General features: G+C 42.2%; 1 protein-coding gene across 1 annotated transcript; it reads right to left on the bottom strand.

Annotated features, from left to right (window-relative positions):
- Nucleotides 1–1,158: 1,158 nt before the first annotated feature.
- On the bottom strand, nt 1,159–1,863 carry LOC113335455 (protein NYNRIN-like). The gene has a single exon (XM_026581498.1). It carries the CDS (start codon nt 1,861–1,863, stop codon nt 1,159–1,161), a length of 705 nt encoding a protein of 234 aa, XP_026437283.1.
- Between the last annotated feature and the right edge of the window lie 10,879 nt (nt 1,864–12,742).

Below are 12,742 nucleotides of genomic sequence, written 5' to 3' on the forward strand. Positions count from 1 at the left end.
TGTATGTGTTAAACGCGCCTACTCCCCCCTAGTTTTTTTCTCGATGGGAATCGGGAGGGAGAGATGTATGTGTTAAACGCGCCTACTCCCCCTTGTTTTTCTCAATGAGAATCGGGAGGGCGAGATGTATGTGTTAAAAGCGCCTACTCCCCCTTTGTTTTTTTTTCTCGATGGGAATCGGGAGGGAGAGATGTATATGTTAACCCATCGGGCGCTATTAGCGTTTCCGCGGTCTGTTGTGAAGTGTTAGCTGATCGGGTGCCATTGGCGTTCCCGCAACCTTTAATAAATCTGTCAGCCGATCGGGTGCCATTGATATCCCGTAACCTTTTGTCAGTCGATCAGGCGCCATTGGCATTCCCGCAACCTTTAGTAAATTTTTCAGTCGATCAGGCGCAATTGGCATCCCGCAGTCTTTTGTCAGTCGATCGGGCGCCATTGGCATTCCCGCAACCTTTTGCCAGTCGACCGGGCGTCATTGGCATTCCCGCAACCTTTAGTAAATTTGTCAGTCGATCGGGTGCCATTGGCGTCCCCGCAGCCTTTTGTCAGTCGATCGGGCGCTATTGTCGTTCCCGAAACCTTTAGTAAATTTGTCAGTCGATCAGGCGCTATTGGCATCCCGCAGTCTTTTGTCAGTCGATCGGGCGCCATTGGCATTCCCGCAACCTTTTATCAGTCGATCGGGCGCCATTAGCGTTCCCGCAACCTTTAGTAAGTTTGTAGCCGATCGGGTGCCATTGGCGTCCCCGCAGCCTTTTGTCAATCGATCGGGTGCCATTGGCGTTCCCGCAACCTTTAGTAAATTTGTCAGCCGATCGGGTGCCATTGGCATCCCGCAGCCTTTTGTCATTCGATCGGGCGCCATTGGCGTTCCCGCAACCTTTAGTAAATTTTTCAGCCGATCGGGTGCCATTGGGGTCCCCGCAGCCTTTTGTCAGTCGGTCGGGCGCCATTGGCATTCCCGCGACCTTTGTAGATGTTACGAATCATATATCAAAAATTGGTTTTTTATTTGAGACAAGAGCTTTTACATTGATCGGTTTATGCGTAGAACTTCTTTAGCCATTTGTCATTGATCGGTGACTTGACCTTCGTACCATTCGTACGTTTGAGCTTGTAATATCCGCTCTATGACACCTTCCGTACTTGGAAAGGTCATTCCCAGTTTGCAGCGAATTTCCCTGCACTAGCATTTCTTTGTACATGCGGAGCGATCTTAATGACCAAATCGTCTACTTCGAATTTTCTTTCCTTTACGCTCTGGTTATAGTAATTTGCTGTGTGCTTTCTATATGCCTCTGCAAACCGTTCCGCCCGTGCTCTCCTTTCTTTTATTGTATCTAAATGGGAAAAGCGGCTTACTTCGTCCGGTGTCATATGACTAGCCATTGCTACTCTTGCGGATGAAATGACAATCTCTGCCGGCAATATCGCGTATTCCCCGTAGACCAGAGAATATGGTGATGCCCCCGTGAAGCTTTGTTTCGAGATTCTGTATGCCCATACCGCGAGCGGGAGCTGTTCATGCCACTCTCTATGGTGGTCCTCCACTGTCCTACTCAGGATCCGGATGAGCGCATTATTGCTTGCCTCCACCTGCCCGTTTCCCTGAGGGTAGTAGGGGGTGGATGTGTGAAGCCTTACATTATATTGGCGCAACATATCTATCACGTCTTTGTTTACGAATGATTTTTCATTGTCTGCTCTGATAATCATGGGAGCGCCAAATCTGCAGATGATGTATTCTTTGATGAATGCTGTAATAGTTGCCCCGGCGTAGTCTTTGAGAGGTATCTCCTCAACCCATTTTGTGGTGTATTCTGTGGCGGTTATTATGTACTTATGGCGTTTCGAGGACATTGGGTTGATCTGTCCTATAATGTCCAATGCTCAACTGTGAAACGGCCAGGGTGTTACCACGCTATGTAACAAGGTGTGGGGTGCTCTGATTAAGTCTTTGTGCGTCTGGCAGTTGAGAAATCTTCTCACATGTTCAGCAGTATCGCTCTCCATAGTAGGCCAATAAAACTCGCCTTCATAGAGCTGTAGAAATAACTTCCGCATTCCCTGATGTTCTGCGTTGTGGGACCGAGTCATTACTTCGGCGGCCTCTTGGTCTGATAAACATCTTAACATAGCATTGATATAGCTTCTGCGGTATAGGATCCCCTCATGATGAAGAAACACGCCCCTTTCTTCTGAATTTTTAGCGCTGCCTGCCTGTCACTGGGTAGTTTACCATTTTGGATGAAATCTATATAGGGTTGTCTCCAGTCTACTCCTTCGACTGTGCAAACTTAGGCGGGTTGCGGCGGAGCCTGACAATCAGCGTAACCATCTTGAAGGGCCGCTTCCTGTGCTGACATACTTGGCCAATATACCCCTCTCCTATGAAGGTTTTTGTAGAGATGAACGGTTGCAGTTTGTCCACACGTTGTTGCATGAAGCTCCTAGAGTATTTTTCCGCTTCCCTCTTGTTTACGCACCTGGCAAGAGATCCCTCTGTTGCTCGATAGTATAAATCTCTTTGGATCAATACGAACTGTTTCAGAGCTTGGATAGGTATCACGCGGTCCTCCTCCGTTTTGGTTAGATCATCGATGTAGATCCGCCTCCAATCATCTGCTTCTTTAAAGTCCATGTCCTCCTTCCAGGTGTTGGAAATTCCTTTCTTCTAACAGTTACCGTACCCTCTTCCTTATCATTCAGTTGCATCTTTCTAGCTAGGGTTTCCAGGGCATCTGCGTGTTTATTATTTCCTCTGAATCATCAATTTTTGAGCTTCCGCTCGATATGGCGCTAAATGTGGCTCTTTGACGTGGAAATACCCATTGACTTGGTTGGTTACAAGCCTCGAGTCTCCCTTTATTTCTATGCCCCCCAGGCCGAGTTCTTTTGCCATCCTGAGCCCTAGGATTAAAGCTTCGTATTCAGCAACATTATTGTTGCACATGAAGTCTAGTTTGAACGAATACGATAGCAAATATCCTTGCGGAGCCTCAAAAACCACTCCTGCTCCTCCGACGATATCGTATGATGATCCGTCGAAAAACATAGTCCAGGGATTGTTGATATCAGCAACAGCTACCTCCCCGGGCACATTATCATGAATCTTGTCATTCCCCTCTCTAGGAAACATAGCCATTAGATCAGCGATCGCTTGCCCCCTTACTCCTTTAGGCCGCTGATAATCAAGTTCAAACTCGGACAACTGCAACAGCCATCGGGATGTTCTCCCTGTCAGGACAGGTTTGGAGGCGAGGTAAGCTATGGGGTTCGTCGCAGCTACAACGATCGTTTTGTGCGTCAGGAGATACAGTCTTAGTTTCTGCATTGCGTAAATGAGGGATATGCATGCTTGTTCCACTCGTGGGTACCTCAACTCCGCGTCTCTCAAAACCCGACTCACATAGTAGATGGGTGATAGGTCGTTTCCTCTCATATCTTGTGCCAGAACCCGCTCATATGGCTGAGATGGTGAACGCCGTGTAAAGGTAGAGAGGCACTCCTTTTATCGATGGTTTAAGGACTTGGGGGCTGACGAGGCATTATTTCAGTCCTTCAAACGTGACCTGTTGGGTTTCCTCCCATTTGAAGATGGTCCCTTTCCTTAGTAGGGGCAAGAACGCTGACATTATCTGAGCCAGACCAGATGCAAAACGTCGTATGTAAGATATTCGCCCTATAAATGCCTGGAGTTCTTTGGTATTAGTTGGTGATGTCATAGTCATAATCGCCTCGACCTGACTCGGGTCCACCTGAATTATTTCGTTGGTTACGACAAATCCCAAGAATTTACCAGATGTTACCCCAAAAGTGCATTTGAGCGGGTTCATCTTGAGTTTGTATTTTCTACATCTTTCGAAGACTGTCTTTATATGGGATTCATAGTTCTCGGTCTCCGATGTTTTAACGATGATGTCGTCAATGTATACCTCTACCGTCTGATGCAGCAGATCGTGGAATATGGATGTCATGGCGCGCTGGTATGTGGCGTCGGTGTTTTTATCCCGAAGGGTATCACAACGTAGTAGAAGTTCCCGTCCGGCGTTTGGAAAGCGGTCTTCTTTGCACCCGCCTCAACCATCTTTATTTGGTTATATCCGTTGAAGCCGTCCATGAAGGAGAAATGTGTCTTGCCTCCAGTTGCGTCCAATGTTAAGTCGATGTTGGGTAGCGGTAAATCATCTTTGGGACAGGCTCGATTGAGGTCCCTATAGTCTACGCAGCATCGGATCTTCCCATTTTTCTTTACAACTGGTACGATGTTGGCTAGCCACGTCGGGTGCTGGATGGGTTTGATGAACTTGGCCTTCAACAAACGCTCCACTTCTTCCTTTATCGCGAGAGTGGTGGCCCTCAGGAATTCTCTGCTTCTCTGTTTTACTGGTTGGAACTCGGGAGACACTCCGAGGTTATGGGCTACGAGGCTGCTATCTAGACCCGGCATCTCGTCATAATCATAAGCAAAAACATCTTTGTATTCTCTAAGTAGGGAGATATGTGATTCCCTTTCTCCACATCCAAACTTTTGTTGATCATGATTGGTCGCTTGTCTTCTTCCGTTCCGATGTTAATTTATTCTATGCCATCCATGGTGAAGTCCCCGGGAGCTCGCTATTCTACAAACTGTGTGCTCGTGGTAAGTAGTTCACGTAGTTCTTCATCGTCAATTTTATTATATGGTACCTCGCTTAGGTTTTGATCGTCCGAGGGGGGACCTACTTCGGGTATTTCGGAGTTTTGCGTATTTGTAGACGCTCCCTCGGTTAGTGGATATAAGCGGTATACGTGCCCCCATCTGGTCTTGAGAATCGCTGGAAACTGGGCTGTTCTTCGTGTTTCCTCTTTCTCTCCGCTGGGAACGTCATTCTGGATGGGCTAAAGACTGTCTTGGTCGGTTCTTCTTCACTCCATTTTGGTAGTGGAGTAAGTTTCACATCAGGGATTTCGTCTGACTCCTCTGCCAAATCGTAAAAAACTGCATCTGCCATGTAAGTTTCTTCCGGGTCAAAGGGGTGGCTCGTGGCTTGTATCCGAAATTGTCTCCCCCCTATATTAATCTTGACACATTGATGGTACGTTGACGCTACCACTTTATGATGGAGTAACCACCCTCGTCCTAGCAATACGTGGAACATTGTGTCGTCTTCTAACACATAAAAAGGGGTAAGTCCATGAATGAGATCAATTTTCATATCCAAGTGGACAATCCCGATAGCCGTCTGAGTATGTCCCCCAAATCCTTTCACCGTCGTGGTTCGCATTTTGATCACTGACTGATGTACTCAAGAAGATCCAACGTGTATGTAGAAATCAAATTTAGAGATGCACCCCCATCCACGGAGTCCCTCTTCAAATGAATCTTATTGATATACGTAGTCAAATACATGGGCCTGAGGTGCTCTCCCGGGTAGCAGATATCCTCGTCTGTGAATACGATGGCTTCTTTTGGGAGGGAATCGTAGGGCTTTCCCGCGGCAATCGCTGCTATGGCCTTGGCCGCGTCCCTACTTTGGTCTTCGCTAAATCCTAGCGAGTCGAAAAACTGTTGAGCCAATACTGTACCGCGAATTTGCTAGCCACGCCATCCGTGTTTGTAAACGCACAGTCCACCGTTGTAATCTCACATACTTCATCCTTCTCTTCACACTGTTTCCATTCGTCTCCACTGGGATCGTGGGAGAGCATCATAGCCTGATTTTGAGTCGCCTTTCCACCCTGGGAGTATCCTATTTTCATTTCGCATACTTCCAGTTTCTTCTGGAACATTCTCCTTAGGTTGTAGCAGTCGACCATGGGGTCTTGTACTCTACGATAGAAATGACAGTACCTGGCATCGCTTTTGTGGATATCACTGGGGTCTGCTCTTATTGACGACAACTGAATTTCTTTGTTCTCCACTCATTGTTCTAGGAGTCCGACGATCTGTTCTTTGCTACAAGGCAATGGGGGAGGGAGCAGTTGATCCCTGTAAGACTAATTCGTTTGCGCTCCCCAGCCTTCTTGCTTGTTATTTGTGCGGGTGTTTCTTGGCGTAGTTGAGACAGTGTTGACTGCGTTGCGCCAGATGTAATCCGAATTGCTCTCTTCAACGTAATCAACGATTCTTGCTGCAGCTTCTTCTAGCTCGACGAAGGTTGGGAACCGAAAGTTTACCAAGCTTTTCTTGAAGCATGGTATCCTTCCGCGCACGCAGATCTCCACTAGTGCATCTTCTTTAATGTCCTCGTGGCATTTCAGCGCGAAGTGGCGAAACCGAGTGGTATACTTTCCTACGTCTTCCCCTAGTCGCTGGTTACATTTACTCAAGTCGATGGTCGTGACCTTCCTTTTTGCAAAGTAAAACTTTCTGAGAAAGAGTGTGGACAGGTCCACCCATGAGATGATGATTCCCATCTTTAGGTTATCATACCAAGTGATGGTTGTCCCAGTCAACGATTTCGGGAACTCCCTTAGGCATAACTTCCCATCAGTGGATCGTTCATTCATAGAAGTAATAAACCGGCTAAGATGCTCTCACGCATTCCCTTGTCCATCATACGCTTTGAATTTTGGTGAAGTATAATCCTCTGGATATTGATAATCCACGACTTCAGAGGTGTACAGGCTTGCCATGAAGTCGTAATTATTCTGTTTTACCACTTTGTAGTTCATTTAGAAAAACTTGGCCATCTCCTCCTGTGTCATCACGCTGTGATCCTCTCCTTCGTTCTCCCCGTTCTCTAAGTCTCCCTTGACGTTTTACTCTTTGATGGCCTCTTTCAGCAATCTTCTCAACTCTTTCTCCTTGCGGACGTGCTCCTCCAACTCTTTCTGCATTTCCTTCAAAGTGGGTTGCGCGAGTGACGTGTTTCCGCCCTCTAGTTGCTTATCCTTTTCTTGCGTCGCTTCAGGTCTTCTCGCTTGCGTGATTGGGTCTGCTACTATCCCTATACGCCCCCCTTCTAGGTTAGGAGGCGAGTTATTCGATTGACCATCGGTCGCGTCCGGGTTGGTACCACTCGGCTGCATCATGATGAACTAGGCACGAGCCTCCGGGTGTGGTCGCCAAATGTTAATAACGGAATTCTCGTTAGGTCCTACCCGTCCTAGTGCACCAAGATGACCTCACTTTTCTTAGAATAGTATGAGAGAGAGTTGTCTTTCCATTGTACCTTGTCCTTTCTTATATAAACTTTCCAAAAGCCCCTTATTTTTATGACATCTTGCCATGTGTCCTAAACCTCCTTAATTACTATTAATGCCATCCCTTCTCTAATATGACCCTCTTCTTTCTTATTAATCCCCTCATTATCCTTTCCATCTTATGGATACTTCCTTGGTGGACTTGGGCCTCAGTCCCCATGTTTTGTGTGACCTTTCCCTTCTTTGGGGCACCCCATCCTAGTAAGGGAAATTATTTTTCATGTATCAACAGGTACCATCCAAGTTTATATCTCTTGTGTTTAATAAAGACTCATAGATTTCTATTTGCTTGAGTATGGATTAAATCAAGAGATCGAGATATTAACTCCTTGATATACTTTTTATTAAGGTTGAGTCTGACTGTCTAATTGATTCTCTGAAAAGTATATTATAGTTAGTCCATACAGATTGCTAATCGAAATATTGGGTGAGGTTGTTAGACCCCCGCATTTTCACACTATGTATAGCTTAATCTAAAATATTTATGTTTTTAGCTTATATTAATTACTGGTAAGGAGACTGGAACCCGATCAATAACAAGATTGATTCACAATGGTTCTACGTGATGGGGAATTCATCCTAATAATTGAGAACGATGACTTGGCCTTTTTCACGATCGAGGATTTGTTAGATATATGGGTCACGATTTGTTAAACCGGACCAAGACAATAATAACCAACATTTATTTCAACATCATGGTGTTTCAAAGAAACCGTCATTTCCCTGTGCTAAGATAAACTACTAATGTAGATGAAACTAAATCCTATTATGCTATTTAAAAATCTAAATATTAATCTAATACTACCGAAAAGAATATACAGGTTCCGTAAACTAAACAAGTAATAAAAAAATATAGCTAAAACGGAGTTTACCTAGGGACTACACTTTGGAGATATGGTGTAGGATTGAGGTGTGAATACATGAGGATCAAGAAGACATCATCAGACTATAGCTTGAAAGATGGAAGTTTTCATTTAAGTTTTCAAACAATTAATCACCGTCATGTGGATACTACACAGATCACGATTTAGGGTTATCCAAGTTCAAAACCTTTATTTCTATAAAACAAATCAAAGATTTTAAACAGTAAAATTATGCTTATGGTTTTTGAAAGGAATTGTACCAAATTAACTTTTGACGAAGACTCAAATGAAAATTCGACAAACCAGAATAGAGGATCTTCAACAAAAAATGTTAGAAAAAGTACAGAGATTTAAACTCAATTCATAAGATTAAAAAGGGTTTGAAGAAAACAAGGAAGAAAAGAAGAAATCATCTTAAAAGAGACCAGAAAAGTTAAAGGATAATCGTGTACGATGATAGTTCTTTGAAAATATGCCTTATGAACTTATACGCATAATCGTGTTCATTGAAACTCAAGGCTTATACCATGATTGACAAACACAAACTGATTTAGTGAACAAAGTTGTCTTAGAAGAGTTTATGAGAGTTGTAGTAATGCCAAACATATTTTAGAAAATAGTTTATAAGCATCTGCTTAGTTCGTACTTGGTAGGTATGTGTAGGGGTACGCATACCTGTAGACTAGTCCGTGAACTTAGGCTGCTAGGGAACGTGTACTTGGGTTTGCATTCCCTAATACATTCACGAACTCAGGCCCTTGGGGTACGCGTACTGGGCATGCATACCTCCCTTTATTCAACTAACTCAGAACCTTGGGGTACGCATACCGGGTATGCGTATCTACCTCATTCCAGAACTCAAATATCAGGCAACTGGGTATGCGTACCTACCATGTCCAAAATTTCAGTAAGTTCTGAAAACTCTCTTTAAACAATTCGAAACATTCCCAATCGCCATAGATGTTAGATATCATTGCTTGGAAATATTTCAAATGATGAACTTGAAACAAAAATATCTCTTGAACAATAAATTATTCTCAACTAAGATTGTTAAGTATCTATGAACATCCATTGGTTGAACTATATTTCGAGAGATTTATCAAGAACGGAAATTTCTTCATTGTAATATTAAATCTACTAAATCCATACGATATAGTTTCATAAAGATAGAATGGTAAATGCCATGAGTAAATCTGATGGTTCAGTCTTCACATACCTCTTTGTTGATGAAGTTCTCTGAAAATGCGGGGGTCTAACAACCACACCTAACAATTCGTTTGGCAATCTGAGAGGACTTACTCCAATATACTTTCTAGAGAATCCACTAGACAGTCATACTCAATATAGAGAAAAGTATATCAAAGAGTTTATATCTATAACTCTTAATTCAATTTGCAATCAGCAAATAGAAATCTGCGAGCCTGATTGAATATAAGAGGAGTAACTTGAATTGTACCAAAGACCAATGTTAAAGTGTCAATCAATTTAAATCAACAACCAAAGGGTGGATTATATAATTGATTGATCTTAACGCACAACCTGTGATATTTCAATTATATAACAAAATATAATGCGGAAAAGAAATAACACAGACACCAGAATTTTGTTAACGAGGAAAACCACAAATACAAAAAAAGCCCGGGACCTAGTCAAGTTTGAACACCACACTGTATTAAGCCGCTACAGACACTAGCCTACTACCAATGAACTTTGGACTGGACTGTAGTTGAACCCTAATCAATCTCACACTGATTTAAGGTACAGTTGTGTTCCTTACGTCTCTGATCCCAGTAGGATACTACGTACTTTAATCCCTTAGCTGATCTCACCCACAACTAAGAGTTGCTACGACCCAAAGTCGAAGACTTGATAAAAAAATCTGTCTCACACAGAAAAGTCTATAGAATGAATAAATCTATCTCCCACAGAAATACCCAAGAGTTTTTGTTCCGTCTTTTAATAAATCAAGGTGAACAAGAACCAATTGATAACCCAGACTTATATTCCCGAAGAACAGCCTAGTATTATCAATCACCTCACAATAATCTAAATCGTATGATGGAGAAACTAGATAGTGTGGAATCACAAACGATGAGACGAAGGTGTTTGTGATTACTTTTTATCTTGCCTATCGGAGATTAAATCTCGAGCATATCGTAGAGAAGATAGTACTCAAACGATAGAATCGGGCAAGATCAGAACACGCAACTACAAAGAATATAGTTGGGTCTGGCTTCACAATCCCAATGAAGTCTTTGAAGTCGTTAACCTACAGGGTATCGATAAAAACCTAAGGTTAAAGGAGAATCGACTCTAGTTGATGCAAATAGTAACACACAGGAGGTGTGGGGATTGGGTTTCCCAATTGCTAGAGTTCTCCTTTATATAGTTTTCAAATCAGGGTTTGCAATCCAAGTTACCTTGGTAACAAAGCATTCAATATTCACCGTTAGATGAAAATTCTGATTCAACCAAGCTAATATCTTTCAACCGTTAGATCGAACTTAGCTTGTTACACATAAATGAAATGTACCCTCATTTAGGTTTATGTAACCGTACCCAAATGTGTACATCATGTTGGCTCAAAAATAGTTAACCGAAGCTAGCCATATGATTACTCTCGTATCAACTTTATTCATCTTAACCATAACTGGTTCAAATGACTCAAATGAGACTAGTTAAAGAGCCATTCAATTGTTATATTCTCATAGAAGTATACAAGAACACAATTGAAGCAAAATCGGTTTGATTCACTCGAATCAGTTCATGAACATTATAGCCACGGTTTTCAAAGATTGCATTCCTTATTTTATAAATGTTTAAGTTCATGTACAACCGATTTTAGAAAGTAACCAACTCAAGTACGCAAACGGATACGCATACTTAAGTAGCCGGACCGAGTTTGGTTATGCCAGTACGCATACGGTTGCACATACCAATTCGAACTTCCAAACTCCAGCAGAAATTCACGGACATGATACTTCCACCAGTACGTGTACGCATACTGGCCCAGACATCCAACAACCGCCAGTACACGTACGGGTACGTATACTTCAGCTTCCCGGTTTTGGACTTATACACAAATGTGAGAACACACTATGTTTATATCCAGACATGGTTACTTGATTCTAAACTCTTTATTTCAATCATTGAAACTTTCTTAGAGGATTACAATAGCCGTTTTCACTCACTATTAGCATGAAAACAGTTTTCAAGATATTGAAATAATCATAACGAAACATTCCAAGTCTACACCAAATGATTGTATCACACAAACCATGTACGATGTTACTAGGCAATTTTCACATGATCATATTCTGACATTCGTCAAGAATATAAGATGAACTTGGTCGAAGCGAAAGCTTTCCAACACATATTTCGAGAAATATGTAAGCGAGATAAACTCAGCTCGAAATCTCAAATGTGTATAATAGAAAACTATATCGTAATACGACTTATGTCTCAATATATGAGATAGAGTAGAATAGACTTTCCAAGTGATAGATGAGTTTCAGTCTCCACATACCTTTTGTTGATGAAGTTCCACAAGCTTCCCTTAGTAGTTCTCCGTCTTCAAATGATGAACGCCGTGAAGTATAATGCTCAACTACACAATCTATATCCTAGTCCGAGACATCTATAAATAAGCTAGAATTCAAGACTTATAGTTTTGATCACTAACATTGACAAACATGCTTGAGATAGCAATGCATGCGAGTTCGACCGAGCAGTGCTCTAACATTCTCCAAGTGTCTTTGTTTGATCTCTAGTCTTCAATCTTTGAAGGTTATTCAGTGATGTATGATACTCAACTACCATACTCTAATCCTAGTCAGAGACTTGACTTTTGTAGACTAGAAATCAAGATATAGTTTTGGGAAACTAACATTGATAACAAGCTTGAGATAACAACACTTGCGATTAGACTGAGCAGCGCTCTAATAGAAACTCTAACACATATGTTAATCACTTTCCCTTTTACTAGGAGTGTATGGTTTATTTTTGCTAACAATTTGTTCCGTTCAAACGGGCAACCACCAAATCTATCAGACTGGATGTTGAGCTGGAAAATAAAATTCATAGAATAGAATGAGGAATGTAATGATTGTGGAGAAAGATGTGCCACAATAATATGTCACATTTAGAAAGCCAGATGTGGAAAAAATTTAGAGACTAAAATTCAAACCCCAAACAGGCGGCTTTTGAAATTATTATTACTTAGAAACATAAATAAGAAAAAAAAATATCCCAATCCACACTAATCATCTTGTAGCCAATGTTTCTACAAACCATGCAATATGGCATCGACCATCTGTCCATATGTTGAAAATAAACTTTAAAGGGGTGTTACACAGACAAACCAACACTATTAATATTGGACTAATTATGCATGTATAGGTTTGGAAATTATAGAGAAGCCAAAGAACAAACAATAAAAACAAGGGCAACAATCAAACGGTGACCCAAGCTTTGAAGGAAGCAGTGTTGTGGGAAAAATCTATAGGACTTAATGGAGTGTAGTTGAATTCGGTTCTGGGTGGCGGTCTGATTACTGAAGTTGAGAACGATCTTAATCAGAAGGAAGATTTCTCAGTTGTGCTACCTCCCTTGAACCCTTCTCGTGTCGATACTCACAACAGGTTCCTTGGTCTTGAAGATGTGGAAGAGGTTGCTACATCTCAGTTTGA

This window comes from Papaver somniferum, unplaced genomic scaffold (assembly GCF_003573695.1).
Source record: "Papaver somniferum cultivar HN1 unplaced genomic scaffold, ASM357369v1 unplaced-scaffold_148, whole genome shotgun sequence".
In the NCBI taxonomy this organism is placed as follows: domain Eukaryota; kingdom Viridiplantae; phylum Streptophyta; class Magnoliopsida; order Ranunculales; family Papaveraceae; genus Papaver; species Papaver somniferum.

Coding starts and splice junctions, on each gene's coding strand:
- LOC113335455 (XM_026581498.1), bottom strand. CDS start 1,863: ATGTCCTCGAAACGCCATAAGTACATAATAACCGCCACAGAATACACC.